Source organism: Antechinus flavipes, chromosome 2 (assembly GCF_016432865.1).
Source record: "Antechinus flavipes isolate AdamAnt ecotype Samford, QLD, Australia chromosome 2, AdamAnt_v2, whole genome shotgun sequence".
NCBI classification, from domain to species: Eukaryota; Metazoa; Chordata; class Mammalia; order Dasyuromorphia; family Dasyuridae; genus Antechinus; species Antechinus flavipes.
The window spans coordinates 349,617,395-349,636,527 of NC_067399.1; the positions used below are offsets into that span (position 1 = coordinate 349,617,395).

General features: G+C 32.2%; 1 protein-coding gene across 1 annotated transcript in view; it reads left to right on the forward strand.

The window, feature by feature from the left end:
- The window catches only part of MDGA2 (MAM domain containing glycosylphosphatidylinositol anchor 2), an 816,139-nt gene that overhangs the window by 634,759 nt on the left and 162,247 nt on the right, over positions 1 to 19,133 (forward strand). The window contains exon 12 of the mRNA XM_051978002.1: positions 9,574 to 9,594. Coding sequence (XP_051833962.1) covers positions 9,574 to 9,594 — 21 coding nt within the window. The remainder of the gene's footprint in view (positions 1 to 9,573; positions 9,595 to 19,133) is intronic.

Below are 19,133 nucleotides of genomic sequence, written 5' to 3' on the forward strand. Positions count from 1 at the left end.
CTAATTCTTGAAGTCTCATTGAGTCATTCACTTCCATTTGTGCAATTCTAATTTTTAGTGGATTTTTTTTTCAGTTAGCTTTTTTATCTCCTTTTGCATTTGGCCAACTGAACTTTTAAATGAGGTGTTTTGGCCATTGCATTTTTTTTCATTTCCCAGATTCTATTTCTCAATGAATTGGTTTCTTTTTCATATCTACTTTGTAAGGAATTATATGCTTTTTCCTTTTCATCAAATCTATTTTTAAGGAGTTTCCTTAAGGTAGTTTGTTTTTCCTTTTTCAAACTCACTTGCTAAATTCTCATTTCCTTTCCCCATTTTTCTTCTAACTCTCTTTTAAGATCCTTTTTGAATTCTTACAAGATAGCCTTTTGAAATGGGAATCATTTCATATCACCCTTTTAGGTTTCATCTGGAGATGATTTGCCTTTAAGATCTTCTCAGGGTTTGAGGTCTGTTCTTCTCTTTGTCCATAAAAAAATTTCTATAGTCAGATTTCTTTTTGCTTTTTTGCTCATTTTCCCCTAAAGGTTGAGGTCTACTCTTAGGGTAAAGGAGCAACAGCCACTTTAGTTTACCCTGGGGCTGGTGCTGCTGATTGACTTCCAGTGCTGGATAAGTGTGTCCAGTCCAGGGGATTCAGAGGCTCACAATTTGTCTTTTGTATTTTCTTTGAGTGTCCCACAGCTAATTCGCTGAATCACTGGCTTGTAACCAGGACAGAGTAGCCTAAGAGTCTTGCAGTAGATTCCTCAGTGGGTGAATACTGCAACACCCTGGCTCCCTGTCCCCAGTCTCCCTGAGCTGCACTGGGGCTCAGCAGTTTCCTATTAAAAGAAAACTTTTTCTGAAATTCTTGCAAAGTATATTCTTTTGCAAACTTGTTTCACGCCAAATATCTGTGGGTTCTGCCACTCCAAAACCAGTTCAGAGACTTGATCTGGTATTCATCTAAGGGACACTAGAAAGAGCTCAGATACAGACTTGTCTATTCTCTGCCATCTTGGTTCCACTCTACCAATCTTTTTTTTTTCTAGAAAGAACATACAAAATTCATAACTTAAGGGTTTTTGTTTTGCAATGTATCCTTATATTTGAAGAAAAGACAGCCTTTATACTTCCTTTCATTCACTCAAGTAGCCCTTACTTCAGTGAATTTCATGTATCTGTATAATTCTTCTGTAACTTTGATTTTGTAATTTAGAAACTGAGCAAATAGAATCACAAAGACAGTTTATTGTAACGTTCTTGGTTAGTGTTTTGGAGGTCTTGGAGCAGCCTTCATTTCAGTTCAGTAATCAACACAATTATAGCCATGTGTTGAAGTCCAAATCTTTTATTATCTCCTTCACAATCTAGTTTCCTTGCCTGGGGCCCAGGCCAGCTTTCTGGAGAGCCTTTCAGACTGGCCTGGGTCTCAATAGGAGAAGTACAGGAGGCCTGTCACCATGGTGCTGTGAGATTAAGTGAATGAATCTGACTCTTCCTCCCTTCCAGTCAGTGTCTGGTTCTTCTGAGTCTCTCTCAGAGCCCTTCTGAGTCTCTCTGGCTCTGAGTCCCAGCTTATATGCTCTACATTGAGTATAAACCAATCATTATATCACTAGGAAACCATTATTTGTTATAAGATTAAATCAATTATACTGAACTTAGAGAACTATTAATCACCATGTTAAACTAGATAACCATTGTCTCATCAATTCCACTGAGTTAGCACCTTGTAAGAGTCCTTGTTTTAAGTACAAGTGTTCTGAACTATAACAGTATATGCCTTTATATAAAATGATTTCACTTAAAAGCAATAGGAAAATAAATAAAATAAAATAAAAAATAAATAAATAAAATAAAATAAAATAAATTGTTATTCAACATGTGTTTTAATAACAATTTCCATCTAATGATATAAGATGTGTAAATGTTGTCTTTCCCATTAAAGCTTTTTGAGGGCATAATATGTATTTTGCTTTTATTTTATTTTTTTTTTTGTATTCCTAGTGCTTATCACAGTGCTTGGCACATAGTAGATGGTTAATAAATATTTGATTGACATTATACATTCAAAATAATCACAAATAAATATAACTCATATGTAAAGAAAATGCACCAACAATAGTCTTATTTGGTTTGTAAATAATAGTAACTAGAAAAAAGTAATAGAATTATTTCCTAGTAACTTTTAGACTTCATAGTAAAGGTTTGCTTATTCCACAAAAATTGTCAAAGAAAGTGACAAGTACAACTTTACCCACAAACAATAGATACACATTTTCTATATAAAGAAAGCATATTCTTTATACTGTCTTTCTGATTCTTTCTCAGTTTTTAAATTCTAAAACCAATATAATACATGGTAATAGATTCATGAGCTTCTTCGAAGTAAATACTATGTTGAGTAGAGACTGTAACATATGCATGCATCTTTCTTCAATATATTTCAAATACAAGATATATAAATTATAGATTATAGGCATTTGTGCTGCAGATGCAGAGAGAACTATATAAAATTTTTATATAAACAAAATAGAGATTATATATGCATGTGCACATATGTATGTAATTTTGTCTCCTAGATTAGCCAATTTATCTTTTAAAAATGTATTTTAATTGATCATTGTACTGAAATAACATTTGTGCCTTCAAAGACAGTATAAATTCTATTAGTTTTCTATAAGAAAATCACTTCTTTTATGCAAAACATAGGCGATATTTATGCAAACATTTATTCAGGATAAAAGCACAAAGCAACATTGGTTGCTTTTAAATGATAGCAACTTCCAAATAACAAAAATAAAATACAATTTCAAGATGAAATCTATGAAATATTTTTGTATTCACATACATTGATTGTATTTCCATTATATCCTAATGTATTTTCAAGTTAAGCAGATAACATATAAAAAGATCATAGCATTATCTTTGAGAATTACTTTCATGATCAAAAATCTAGATTGTAGTAGGTGGCTAGTAACATATATAGTTTTTATTTTTAAAGTGTCTCTCTGGCATGGATAAGAATATTAAAAGGACATTTCAGGACTCTATTTCAGTACTCTACTTTCAAAAAAGAAAAGCTTATGATATACAATAATAATTCTTTTTTTTAAAATAACTTTTTATTGACAGAACCCATACCTGGGAAGAAAAATAAAAATGCAAACAGTTTGCATTCATTTCCCAGTGTTCTTTCATTGAGGGTAGCTGCTTCTGTCCATCACTGATCATTTGGAACTAAGTTAGATCTCTTTGTCAAAGAAATCCACTTCCATCAGAATACATTCTCATACAGTATCGTTGTTGAAGTATATAATGATCTTCTGGTTCTGCTCATTTCACTTAGCATCAGCTCATGTAAGTCTCTCCAAGCCTCTCTGTATTCATCCTGCTGGTCATTTCTTACATAACAATAATATTCCATAACATTCATATACCACAATTTACCCAACCATTATCCAGTGATGAGCATCCATTCATTTTCCAGCTTCTAGCCACTACAAACAGGGCTGCCACAAACATTTTGGCACATACAGGTCCCTTTCCCTTCTTTAGTATCTCTTTGGAGTATAAGCCCAGTAGTAGCACTGCTGAATCAAAGGGTATGCATAATTTGATAACTTTTGGGGCATAATTCCAGATTGCTCTCCAGAATGGTTGGATTCTGTTCACAACTCCACCAACAATGCATCAGTGTCCCAGTTTTCCCATATCCCCTCCAACATTCATCATTATTTTTTCCTGTCATCTTAACCAATCTGACAGGTGTGTAGTGTATCTCAGAGTTGTCTTAATTTGCATTTATCTGATCAATAGGGATTTGGAACACTTTCATATGAATGGAAATAGTTTCAATTTCATCATCTGAAAATTGTCTGTTCATATCCTTTCACCATTTGTTAATTGGAGAATGGCTTGATTTCTTATAAATTAGAGTCAATTCTCTATATATTTTGGAAATGAGGCCTTTATCAGAACCTTTAACTGTGAAGATGTTTTCCCAGTTTGTTGCTTCCCTTCTAATCTTGTTTGCATTAGTTTTGTTTGTACAAAGGCTTTTTAATTTGATTTAATCAAAATTTTCTATTTTGTGATTAGTAAGGGTCTCTAGTTCATCTTTGGTCACAAATTTCTTCCTCCTCTACAGTCTGAAAGATAAAGTATCCTATGTTCCTCTAATTTATTTATGATATTGTTCTTTATGCCTAAATCATGGACCCATTTTGATCTTATCTTGGTATATGGTGTTAAGTGTGGGTCCATGCCTAATTTCTGCCATACTAATTTCCAGTTATCCCGGCAGTTTTTGTCAAATAATGAATTCTTCTCCCCAAAGTTAGGATCTTTGGGTTTGTCAAACACTAGATTGCTATAGTTGACTATTTTGTCTTGTGAACCTAACCTATTTCATCGATCAACTAATCTATTTCTTAGCCAATACCAAATGGTTTTGGTGATTGCTGCTGTATAATATAAATTTAGATCAAGTACAGCTAGGCCACCTTCATTTGATTTTTTTTTTTCATTAATTCCCTTGAAGTTCTCGACCTTTTGTTCTTCCATATGAGTTTTGTTGTTATTTTTTCTAGGTCACTAAAATAGTTTCTTGGGAGTCTGATTGGTATAGCACCAAATAAATAGATTAGTTTAGGGAATATTGTCATCTTTATTATATTTGCTCGGCCTATCCAAGAGCACTTAATATTTTTCCAGTTATTTAAGTCTGATTTTATTTGTGTGGGAAGTTTTTTTTGTAATTTTGCTCATATAATTCCTGACTTTCCTTTGGGAGATAGATTCCCAAATATTTTATGCTATAGACAGTCATTTTGAATGGAAGTTCTCTTTGTATCTCTTGCTGTTGGATTTTGTTGATGATGTATAAAAATGCTGAGGATTTATAGAGATTTATTTTGTATCTTGCAACTTTGGTAAAATTATGAATTATTTCTAATAGCTTTTTAGTAGAACCTCTGGAGTTTTCTAAGTATACCATCATATCATTTGCAAAGAGTGATAGTTTGGATTCCTCATTACCTACTCTAATTACATTAATCTCTTTCTCGACTCTTATTGCCGAGGTTAGGGTTTCTAATACAATATTGAATAACAATGGTGATAATGGGCAACCTTGCTTCACTCCAGATCTTACTGGGAAAGGTTCCAGTTTTTCCCCATTGCATATGATGTTTACTGATAGTTTTAAATATATGCTCCTGACTATTTTAAGGAAAAGTCCATTTATTCCTATACTCTCAAGTGTTTTTATTAGGAATGGATGTTGGATTTTATCAAATGCTTTTTCTGCATCTATTGAGATGATCATATGGTTTTTGTTAATTTGGTTATTGATATAGTCAATTATACTAATAGTTTTCCTAATATTAAACCAGCCCTGCATTCCTGGTATAAATCCTACTTGGTCATTGTATTATCCTGGGGATGATTTTCTGTAATCTTTTTGCTAATATTTTATTTAAGATTTTAGCATCACTATTCATTAGGGAGATTGGTCTATAATTTTCTTTCTCTGTTTTCAGCCTACCTGGTTTAGGTATCAATACCATGTCTGTGTTGTAAAAGGAGTTTGGTAGGACTCCTTCAATCCCTATTTTTTCAAATAGTTTATATAGCATTGGAGTTAATTGTTCTTTAAAGGTTTAGTAGAATTCACATGTAAATCCATCTGGTCCTGGGGATTTTTTCTTAGGGAGTTGGTTAATAGCTTTTTCTATTTCTTTTTCTAAGATGGGACTGTTTAGTCTATTCACTTTTTCCTCTGTTAATCTGAGCAAGCTATATTTTTGAAGGTATTCTTCCATTTCATTTAAGTTGTCAAATTTATTGGCATAAAAATTGGACAAAGTAACTCCTAATTATTGCTCTAATTTCCTCTTCATTAGTGGTGAGTTCTCCCACTTCATTTTTAAGACTAACAATTTGATTTTCCTCTTTCCTTTTTTTAAATCAGATTTACTAAGGGTTTGTCTGTTTTGTTAGTTTTTTCATAGAACCAACTCTTAGTTTTATTAATTAATTCAATAGTTTTTTTTTTTACTTTCAGTTTTATTGATCTCTCCTTTTATTTTTAGAATTTCAAGTTTAGTGTTTGACTGGGGGGTTTTAATTTGTTCCTTTTCTAGCATTTTTAGTTGCAAGCCCAATTCATTGATCTTCTCTTTCTCTATTTTATGCAGTAGGCCTCTACAGATATGAAATTTCCCCTTATTACCACTTTGGCTGCATCCTAGACATTTTGGTATGACGTCTTATTGTTGTCATTTTCTTGGGTGAAGTTATTAAATTATGTCTATGATTTGCTGTTTCACCCAATCATTCTTCAGTATGAGATTATTTAGTTTCTAATTATTTTTTGGTCTACTTTCCCCTGGCTTTTTGTTGAATGTAATTTTCATTGCGTCTTGGTCTGAAAAGGATGTATTTACTATTTCTGCCTTACTGCATTTGAGTTTGAGATTTTTATGTCCTAATATATGGTCAGTTTTTGTATAGATTCCATGAACTGCTGACAAGAAAGTGTACACCTTTCTGTCTTCATTTAGTTTTTTCCAGAGATCTATCATATCTAACTTTTCTAGTATTCTATTTAACTCTTTGACTTCTTTCTTATTTATTTTGTGGTTTGATTTATCTAATTCTGAGAGTACAAGGTTGAGATCGCCAACTATTATAGTTTTGCTGTCTATTTCTTCTTGCAGCTCTCTTAATTTCTCTTTAAAGAATTTAGATGCTACACCACTTGGTGCATATATGTTCAATATTGATATTGCTTCATTATCTATCCTACCCTTTTGCAAGATATAGTGCCCTTCCTTATCTCTTTTAATTATATCAATTTTTGCTTTTGCTTGATCTGAGATGAGGATGGCTACCCCTGCTTTTTTGACTTCACCTGAAGCATAGCAGATTCTGCTCCAACCTTTTACTTTTACCTTTTACCTTTATTCTGTATGCATCTCCCTGCTTCGGGTGTGTTTCCTGCAAACAACATATTGTAGGATTCTGGCTTTTAATCCATTCTGCTAACCGCTTCCTCTGTATGGGGGAGTTTACCCCATTCACACTTATGGCTAAAATTACTAATTCTGTATTACTTGCCATCTTGTTAACCCCTACTTATGTTTTTCTCCTTTACTTCTCCCTTACCCCCCTCCCCAGTATTAAACTTTTGAGCACCACTTGCTTTTCACAGCCCTCTCTTTTTAGTATCTCTCCCCTCTACCTTAGAATTCCTTCTCCTATCTTACTCCTTTTCCTCACAGTTTCCATATTCCCTTTTGCTTAGCTTATTCCTTCCCTTTTCACTTTTCCCTTCTCACTTTTCAATGAGGTAGGAGAAGTTTTACCATAAATTGACTATGTCTAAAATTTTTCTCTTAAAGCCATTTCTGATGGCGTAAGATACCTACTATATTCATCCCCCTTCATTCTTTCTCTCAGATATAATAGGTTTCCTTTGCTTCTTTGTGAGATGTAGTACATCCACTTTACCCTTTTTCTGGTACAATTTCCTTTCCACCTCTAGTTTCTAGAACAAGGTATACATGTATTCTTTATACATCGTCATAGCAGAAATATAGTTCCCAAGATTTCTTTTTACCTTTTTAGGTTTCTCTTGAGTTCTATATTTGTAGATCAAACTTTTTGTTAAGTTCTGTTTTTTTTCATCAAAAATAGGTGAAATTTGCTTATTTCATTGAATGACCATCTTCTTCTCTGGAAAAAGATGCTCATTCTGGCTGGATAAGTTATTTTTGGTTGCATACTGAATTCTTTAGCCTTTCAGAATATCATATTCCAGGCCCTTCGATCTTTTAATGTGGACGCTGCTAGATCCTGAGTAATCCTTATTGTGGCTCCTCTATATATGAGTTGGGGTTTTTCTAGCCGCTTGTAGTATTTTTTCCTTCGTCTGAGGGTTCTGGCATTTGGCCACTATATTTCTTGGTGTTTTGATTTTAGGATCCCTTTCAGTAGATGATCGATGAATTCTTTCAATGTCTATTTTATTCTCTGTTTCTATAACTTCTGGGCAGTTCTCTTTGACAATTTACTGGAAAATAGTGTCCAGGCTCTTTTTTTCATTATATTTTTGTAGGAGTCCAATAATTCTCAGATTGTCTCTCATGGATCTGTTTTCCAGATCTGTTGTTTCCCCAAGAAGATATTTCACATTTTTTCCACTGTTTGATTTTTTTTGGTTTTGCTTGACTGATTCTTGTTGTCTCCTCGATCATTCAATTCCATTTGTTTGATTCTGATTTTCAATGAAGTATTTTCTTCACTCACTTTTTTTATATCTGTTTCTAATTGTCCAACTGAGTTTTAAGTGAGTTGTTTTGTTCTATGGAATTTTTTTCCATTTCACAAACTTTATTATTTAGAGAGCTATTTTCTGTTTCCAGTTTGCAAATCCTATTTTTCAAGGATTTGATTTCTTTATCCACTCTGTCTTTAAATGAGTGGGATGACTTCTCCAGACTCTCTTGCCAAGCCTTCCTCTCCTTTTCCCATTTTTCTTCTAGCTCTCTTGTGAGAGCCTTTTTAATTTCTTCTATGAGATTCATCTGTGCTGAGGAACAGATGATCTCCTCCTTTGAGGATCACCTGGAGACAGTCTGTTTTTAGTCTCCTCAGATTTAGAATCTACTCTCTATCCGTGTAGAAGCTGTCAATGGTTAAGGTCCCCTTAAATTTTTTGCTCATTTTGTCAGAGAAGACTCAAAGACAAACTAGCAGAGAAAAAAAGAAAAAAAACAAATAAAAGGAATCTGCTTTTTTGAGGGGAGGGCTGGAAAGTAACCGAGCTTCCTCTACAGACTGCGAGGGGGCAGCAGTGAGGCACTAGCAGGACTGCGATGGCTGTGCTGCGCCTGTGCTCTGAGACTCTGAAAGCATGCTGAGACCCTGTGGGGGAGGGATGGCCGGGTCCCAAGAGACTCTAGCTGTTCGGGGTTGTATTCTTCACCCCCTGTGTTTTTAGCTTCTCTGCTTTTGTGCTGGTTTGCTGGCAGGGCAAAGTATCCAAGCCTGTAGCAAATCTCTCCCCGCAGATAGTGCTGAGATCACACCCCACTCCCCTCCAGTCTGTTTGGCCATGAGCTACCTGCTGTGCTCTTGCTGTTGCTGCCTGCCCTCAGCCTGCGCCAAATCTAAAACCTTCCCCACCCTGGAGCAAAAACAGACCTTTCCTGGCGACTTTCAAGGATGTCTTGTCTTGGTAACTCTTTGTGTTTTTTTTTTTTTTTCAGTCAAGCATTAATTCAGAGACTTGTAATGAAATGGATTCTGAGAGAAAACACAGAGCTTACACAGCTTTGTGCCTCATCTCCACCATTTTGGCCAGAAGTCGAATCAATAATAATTCTTTGGCATCATTTAAAAAATATAATTGTGAAATCTAATGAATTATGCCACATAATTGAATAGAATTGTAGTTGGGAAGATAATTAGGTACTTTGGCCAGAGACACTGATAGATTAAGAAAAATTGCTTATTGTTTCACATTTTGAATTCTTTCCATTTGTGCTAATATTCTTTTTTCCCCTTTCTTTTCTTTAGCTCCTGTAAATCCTCATTTGCGTAAGTATTTTCATTATTCTCTTTTAAAGTTACTTCATTTCACTAAATTTTAAAAAAGTAGTGTAAACATGCAAAGAAAGGATTTTTTTTGTTTTAAAAACAGTTTTTTCCCTCTAAAAATCAGTATTTCACATATTTATTTTAAATAAAATATACTTAGTTTTCAAAGTAAAAATACATGAAGGGAAGATACATGATTGTAATTATTTTAAAAATGAATATAGGAAAACTCACCTAAAGGGAAAAGATAAACATCTTCTGTCTAATTCTTTCTTATTCTATCTCTTTGCCAGTCTTTTTGCCTTCTCAAATTGATATTTTCATAATGTGTTAGAGAGAGAAACCAAAATTAATCTTTAGTTCTATAAAAAATATGTCAAATTTATGTTCTTAGTAGTTTTCTAAAGATTTTTATTAAATATATGGAGATATTTGCAATGTTGTTTCTTAAAAACTCCCCAGAAATTTTAAAAAGAGGAAACATTGGTAAAACAAAAAGAAATGGTGTAATATAATATTATAATAACTTCAAGGCTCCCTCTTTCCTTTTCCTTGGCTCTTAAGAGTTGTTTCCTATTGTCAGGGCAATGGGCAGAAAGCAAAGAATCATAGAAGTCATACTGAGGTTCTTCCTCAGCCATGATTATCTGTAAAAGTGATTATTTTCTTGAGAGAGATTTCTCCATTTTCTTTGTGGATTTCTGCCCTTCACATCATAAGCATTATATGTAATTATCTGGCCTATTGTGGTGGACTTTTAAGTTCTAACTTTTGGTTTGCTGGTTGGTTCTCTTTCTTAGATGACTGGTAGTACATCCAAAGAGCAGAGACCACATCTGTACTAGTTCTGAAATAAGTGGTTGGGCCTGGCCCTGATCTAGAGACTTTCAGAGAATAGTGCCATGGAATTAAGACCAGAATAAGATTTGACTGTTAGCTTTTGAAAATCCAGTGTTAGGTCAGGGTCAGAGAGGATTGTCCCTTCCCATGTCTCTTTACTTTCACTATATAAGATCTGAATCCTGGTACTTTAGAAGTGACTAGGATCTTGGAAATATAATTCTTCAGCCATTTCTCATCCCTTGGTAGGTATGTTATAATGAGTATTCTCTCAGTGTCACCCATAGAAAGAAAAACTGGAAGGATGCTTCTCAGAATGGGCTGGAGAAAGAAAATCCTCTTGTGCTCCCTTGAAATTTTTCTTGTATTCTCACTATACAGAATAAATCACATCACATTAACTTTCATTTGAATCATGTAGAATACTACTAATATAAGTGATCACTTTTTCCTAACAAAATGTCCATCATAAATCTATTATGGTATAGTTCAAAAGCATCTCTTCCAGCTTAGTCCTCAATCAGGTTAAAAGAAAGATATGATAATCAATAACCTAATTATTATCTTTAGAAATTAAAATGTACTTCTTGAACCATAGACTTACTTTTATGCTAAGGAAATTATCATTCTTAGCAATGAAAAAATATTAATTCTTTACCAGTTTTCCTCCTGCATTTACTCCCCAGTACCTTGTAAAAGTTAGAACCAGCTGAAAGATCCACACATATATTTTGTGTACACAGGTAGAATGCAAAAATCTAATTTACAGAAAAGTCATAAAGGTAATTTCTAGCTTTCTCGTATTTGCATATGAGCCTTAAGTAAGCACTATCTCTGCTTCCATGTAGAGAAAAGAAACTTTCATAACAATGGCATTCATAGATGAAAATGGAAGAACAACAAATAATAAGTAAAATATATCTTCTTGCTGCTTCCATAGTGCTGAATTCCCATTAACAATGATATTGAAACCACTAATTCTATTCTACTTTTCCAATGTATGATATGTTTAAAAGAAACTATGAGGAACAGTTAATTCTGACTATAGACATAGATGAAAGCCATGTTGGAAACCACATAAGTTAAATAGGCACTCAGGTTTCAATTTTCCAGAATTTTAAGAGGTGATTGAAATAGAATTTTTAAAGTATTACAAAAACAAAACACTAGTTATCATGACTTTAGCTTATATATAAAAATCTTAATTAGAATGATTGAGGTTATCATTTATTAAATACTAAAAAGGGAATAAGTAAGCTTTCACAAACAATTTCTTGTATTAGACAGTTTTAGTGGATTTCTTTGTCTATTGATTGTTGATTAATTTTTTTTCTTTTGACTCAGCATAACAACACAGCTTTAAAAGTTCTCAAATCATGTCTTTCATGTACATGTTCAAACCAAGACAAAATTCTAAGGCCGATGCAAAGTTGATCTACATTGAACTTTGTTCCACAATCCTCTGAATATCTACATAAAGACATAAAATTATGAAATTCACGCTCACTGAAAACATTTTGAGAGTATTATGAAGGATATCCTATGCAAAATCCACATAGAAATAAGTGATCATCTACAAAATTATTTTATTGGGAAATGATATTTTTCTAACTTTGGAAGACAACTAAGGCAGATAAATAGATAAATAGATAGATATAGTTGGATCATTTATTAAGTACCTACTATGTATCGAGCCTTGTACTCTGGATTAAAAAAAAGGAAAAAAAAAGATGTTGCTCCCTACTTTCAAGGAGCTCACAGTCTCATGATATGGGGGGTCCATACAGGTATTCACAAATCACTGACTCAAACTTTGACCATTAGTAAAATGAATATTCATTTTAAAGATATCTGTCTAACAATATATGGAGGGCAGTGAAATATATTACATATCATGGAATCACCTTTTCTTAAGTTAAAAAAAAAAGTCTACTTTAATCTGTATTTAGCCACCATCAGTTCTTTCTTTGGGAATGTATAGCTTTTTCTCATTGTCATTCCTTCAGAATTGTCTTTTTTTTTTAATTAAAGCTTTTTATTCACAAAACACATGCAGGAGTAATTTTTCCAACATTGACCCCTGCATAACCCCCTGCCAAAAAATTTCCCCTTCTTCCTCCCATCCCCTTCCCCACCCAGCAGGCAAGTTGTGCAAGAAAATTCAGATCAAGAAAGAAGAAAAAGAAAAATTGAGAAAAAAAGAAACAAAATGCAAGCAAATAATAACAGAGAGAGTGAGAATGTTCCACCCTCTGTTCCCATGGTTCTCTCTCTGGGTGTAGATAGTTCTACACTGCCCAACTGGAACTGCCAAATCATTTCAATGTTGACATACATCAGAATTGATCATCATATAGTCCTGTTGTTGCTGTGTATAATGATCTCTTGGTTCTGCTCATTTTGCTTTGCATCAGTTCATATAAGTCTCTCCAAGCCTCTCTGAAATCATCCTGCTGGTCCTTTCTTACAGAACAATATTATATACCATAATTTATTCAGCCATTCTCCAATTGATGGGTATCAACTCAGTGTCCAGTTTCTTGCCACTACGAAAAGGGATGCCACAAACATTTTTGCACATGAGGCCCCTTTCACTCTTTTAAGATATCTGTGGAACATAATCCCAATAGAAACACTGCTGGATCAAAGGATATGCACAATTTGATATCCTTTGATCCAGCACAATTTGATAACTTTTTGAGCATAGTTCCAAATTGCTCTCCAGAATGGTTGGATCTATTGACAGTTCCACCAACAATGTATTAGTATCCCAGTTTTCCACATCCCCTTCAACATTCACATTATCTTTTCCTATCATCTTAGCCAATCTGAGAAATATATAGTATACTTCAGAGTTGTCTTGATTTGCATTTCTCTGATCAACAGTGATTTTGGAGCATCTTTTCATGTGGCTACAAATAATTGTTAATATCCTTTGACCATTTATCAATTGGAGAATGGCTTGAACTATTATAAATTAGAGTCAATTCTCTATATATTTTAGAAATGAGGACTTTATCAGATCCTTTGGATATAAAAATGTTTTCTCAGTTTATTGCTTTCCTTCTAATCTTGTATGCATCAATTTTGTTTGTACAAAAACTTTTTAATTTAATATAACCAAAATTATCTATTTTATGATTAGTAATGATCTCGAATTCTTTTTTGTCACAAATTCTTTCCTCCTGCACAAATCTGAGAGGTAAACAATGCTATGTTCTTTTCTAATTTGTTTACAATATCATTCTTTATGTCTAGATCATGAACCCATTTTGACCTTTTCTTGGTATACAGTGATAGGTGTGGGTCTATGCCTACTTTTTGCCATACTATTTATGGAATTAGCTTTTAAAGGGATCTTACTATAGAAAAGAAAACCAAATATTTAATTATTAAGTGACTTTCTATAGAGCGCACAAGTAATAAAAGATAGAGCTTGAATTTGAACCTAAGTGCTTTGACTATAAATCTATTATTCATTTACTATAAATTCCACCTCTGAGAAATATGTTATTCAAATTATGATATAGAGTTGCTCACATACCCACTAATTTAGTTTTCTATTCGTAAAGACATCTTGTTTATAATTGTTGAACATTTATAGGATAAATAAAAATTGTAAACAACCCAAAGGCTAAATACATGATTAGAGTACTTAAAAAGTTGCATGATATTATTAGTTATGACTTTCTTAAAAGACCTATAGGACATTATCAAAGATTGAGAAAAAAAATCACTTTAGCCATATAGCAAGTAAGCAATAGCAGAGACAATTTCAATACTGTGAAGAAATAGTTTGCATTCCACCACTGACACAAATATGAGTGATGCTAAAAATATTTGGACAAATTAAGGTATAACAGTTATTATTTCAAATTTAATTTTATAATCAGTAATAGGAAAGAAAATAACAGGTAGATCTCAAAAACAAATTAAGGGATATTTAGAACAAAATATAATGAAACCAGAAACTCTTCAGGAAAAATGGAGGTTTGTTGATTTTGTGACAGAATTTCTTGTGAATGAAACCCAAAAATCATTTTATGGGGATAAGCAAAAAATATTTGGAGTTAAAAATGTAAATATTTTAACATGAAACATTTTAGAACTTCTTTTTTAATCAATTTTTAAGTTTCATACTTAAAATTAATGAATTTGAAAACTAAAGTTAAATCTCTTTTTTAAAGAATCTGATCCTAGATTTTTACTGCTTGACCATTTAAAATGATAAATAGGATTGCTTTGAATTATTTGCTTTAATATGAAATGTTTCCTTTATATATTTGTTATTTTCTTTATATAAAATGATTTCTAAGGAATTAAATTTTCTGAATTGTTAAAATTAAATTGTGATTGTTTACCATTTAAAAAAAATATGAAACACACATGCAATGACATTACCAGAAATAATCTAAAACATTTCATAAATGATTGTGATTCTTGTTCAAGAAACTGAAAACCAAGGCCTTATAGTTGTATTTTACTCAGGGTACTCCCTTTGAAAGCGTGTTATTGAAGGGGAAAATTATAGAAGGGAAAATGAATTTGGGAGGTGAAGAGCTGGCTAAGAAGGTGACACAATGGGATTTACATTTCTGGATACCAAGTTAAAATATATAGAGAAAAGATTTCTGGTCAGTTGCAAAGTCTGGTAAGATTGTATTTCAGGGGGAAAATTCTCATACTATTTGGAGAGGAAGAGAGTGATATGGATCAGATGATAAAAATTAGATATATTTAGAACTGAATAGAATAATTGCTAATAACATTGTCATTGTAGCAAGTCTTATAAATTATATGAAGTTGGAATTTACAGTGGAGTGTGGAATCAGAAGTCTAACATTTGACAAGCTGGACCATTGGGTTGACTCTAATAAGATGAAATTCCATAAGTGTATGTATGTGTGTGTGTGTGTGTGTGTGTGTGTGTGTGTGTATACACACATATATGTATATGTATATATATATATAAACTTATACTTGATTACATAAATAATATTTATTAATCTAAGAGGATGGAGACACAGTTAATGAATATGAAAAAAATCTGGATGTTTAGTGTATTGCAAGCTCAGTTTGAGTAAGTAGTCAAAAAATGTCATGTGATTTGTGACTTCATTGATAGACATGCAATGCAGAAATATTTGAATCAAGTGAATAAGCATTTATTAAGCTTTTGTCAGACACTTGCCAAAAAACAAAGCAATAGTTTGTGCTTTCAAGGGGCTTGCAATTTAATAGGAGATATAATAGTGTCCACAGCTATGTATAAACAAGTTGTATAAGAGGTAAATTGGAGATATTCTTAGATTGTAGGCTTCTGAATAATGAAGTGGTAATACCACTGTGCTATATATTTTTTTTCAATGTATTGTGGCTAATGATTAAAGATTTTGTTAAACAAGAGATTGTTCTGGGGAGTACAACTAGGGTGGGGAAGGGCCTTGAGTGATGTGAAGCTCAGTGGTATGAAAGAATTGAGTATATTTAGCCTGAAGAAAAGAAATGTCAGAATAGGTTTAATAGTGTTCAACTGTATATGGTTATCATGTGTGAACATGATTAGACTTGTTCTTTTTGCATACAAAGAACAGAATAAGCAGAAGCTGAAAAGAGGCTTATTAAAGCTTGGCATAAGAAAAGCTCTATAATTAGAACTGTCTAAAATTTTAGAATAATCTGAGCCAAGACATTTTTTCAAAGTCATATACTAAATTTATTACATCTTTTTAAAACAAGCTCTGAATGATAGAAATTAGCAATTTCATGTATAATCCTTTCTTTTTGTAATTTGGTATTAAATTTAAAATTAAAAAATATATAGGAGAATGGTCTGCCTCAAAAGATAGAAGTTTTCAGTCAAAGTTTGGAATATCATTTGTGAGATATTTCATAGCTGGAATTCCTTTTATGTTAGTTATAATGATTATTGCTTGCTAATGTAATTTGACTCCTGGAAGTGCTATTTACTTTTTTTTTTTTTATTGTTTCCCTTGAGATGGCAGCCCTATTTGTTTTTCTTCAAATTTTGTAATTATTTCTCTGCCTCTATAAAGTACATCCTGGATAGATTTATTGAAGTACCATTAAATTTAAAAAATTATTTAGATAGTATATTCATTTTTATTACATGGGTCTAGCCCAGGTATGAGCAAAGAAAATCTCTCTAAAGATTTATCTTTATGTATGAAGGTTTTTTTATAATTTTATTTAAATGTTGAAATTATCCTTGTAAATTGACTTTTAGAGAGTATGAGAATAAGATTCCTTTTTCTATAAATCCTTTCAATATTGCTGTGTTATATAGAAATACATATTCTATTTTAAATGAAGTTAGGAATCAATTCAATTAATTTTTTTTTGTTAACTTTCTGGGATTATCTAAGCAAACCATAACATCAGCTACAAATAATATTTTCCCATCCTTTTCTTAGAATACATCATATTTCACAAAGTATATTTCTCACAGAAAAAAAAAGATAGCAATATAGTTGTTGCAATTAGACATTATACATGGAAAAAAGAAGTGACATAACATGTGTTGATTTACATTCAGTATCCATAGTTTTTTTTTTTTTTTTTTTTTTCCTGGATGCAGATGGCTCATTCTGTGCAAAGTCTATTGGGATTGCTTTGGATCACTGAACCACTCTGAGAAGAACCAAGTCTTTCATAGTTGATCATTGCACATTCTTGTTGTTATTATGTACAATGTATTCCTGGTTCTGTTTGTTTCACTCAGCACCAGTTCATGTACATCTTTTCAGGCTTTTTTATAATCAGCTTGTTCATCATTTTTTATAAAACAATAATATTCTATTACCCTCATGTACCACAACTTGTTCAGCCATTCCCCAACTGATGAGCATCCACTCCTTTTCCTATTCTGTGCTAACACAAAAAGAGCTGCTACAAATATTTTTGCACATTTGGATCCTTTATGATTTCCTTTATGATTTCCTTGGGATACAGACCCAGTAATGGGATGGCTGAGTCAGAGGGTAATCATAGATAGGTTTATAGCCATTTGGGCATAGTTCCAAATTGCTCTCCAGAATGGTTGGATCATTTCACAACTCCACTAACAATGCATTAGTGTCCAAGAGTTCCCACATCCCCTTCAATAGTTATCATTATCTTTTTCTGTCATCTTAGCCAATCTGAGAGGTATGTGGTGGTATCTCAGAGTTGTTTTAATTTGCATTTCTCCAATAAATAGTGATTTAGAGTATTTTTTCACATAATTATAGATGGCTTTAATTTTGGCATCTGAAAATTGCCTATTCATATCCTTTGACCATTTATCAATTGGGGAATGACTTGTAGTCTCATAAATTTGACACAGTTCTTTATATATTATAGAAATAAGACCTTTATCAGAAATACTAACTGTAAAGATTTTCCCCCAGCTTTGTATTTCCCTTTTCGTCTTGTTTATGTTGGTTTTGTTTAAGCAAAATCTTGTCAATTTAACATAATCAAAGTTGTCCATTTTGCCTTTCATAATGTTCTGTACTTGTTCTTTGATAATAAATTCCTTCCTTCTCCAAATATCTTATAGGTAAATTATCCTTTGCTATCCTAATTTCTTTATGGTGTTACTCTATGCCCAAATCACATACCCATTTTGACCTTATGGTTTTTGGATATGAGCTGTAGGTATATGCTGAATTTCTGATTTATTTTTATTCCAGTTTTATTTTCCAGTTTTTCCAATGATTTTTGTCAAATAGTAAGTTCTTATTTCAGAAACTTCAGTTTTTTCCCTCATCCTTGACAATATTAATGACTATTTTTTGTCTTCTAATATTGCTATGGCCAACAATTCTGTTGCAAACTAACATTGGGGAGAACAATTTCATCACTAAAAATAATTTTTCAGATAAAAATGATTGTTCAGTGTTTTATGGGAAGTTTGTTAGAATGGATAAATAATGTGCTTTATTAGTATCTTTTAAAAAAACTTATACTCATGTGATTTTTAGTATTTTGAGCTTAATATAATGTTCTTTGCTTAAAATTTTCATTCTCTGCTGTTTTTTTTTTTTTTTTGCTTTATTCTTTTTCCCTTTCTTCTTCCCTTCCCCTAAAAGGCTACAATTAAAAGTGGATATGTCTGTGTATGTGTTTGTTTGTATGCACATACATATACATATATATATATATCTATACTATTAAGTGAGAGAGGAAAAAAATTATTGCAATATAAACAGCACAATCTAAAAATAAAATTAATATATATTGAGAATGAAAATGAGAAATTAAAACAAAATATATCTTACAAGGAGAGATGGAATATGAATATAATGAGGTATGCGAAACTGAACTGAACACCTTACTCTTGTTCAAAGGCATCAATTTTTATATTATGTGTCTGTAAAAAGGGAGAATACACATTGCCCCAAACCTACTTGAGTAAATACAATGAGCAGGCATCCACTCATTTATCTAGACTAAGAATTTCTTTTAAAATCTTTGATTAAATCTTAACCTGAATAATTCTTGGAGAAAGATTTTCCTCATTGGTTGATTTCTGGATAATGAAGGAGAAAAGGAAGAATTTTTAATTCAATAATTTATTATTAATACAAGGGACAAATAATCACTTCTCCCAATTCATCTAAGTATAATGTAAAGAAATGACAGATGTTTGCATATAAAATATACATATTTTATTTTAAATATATTTAATAAAAATC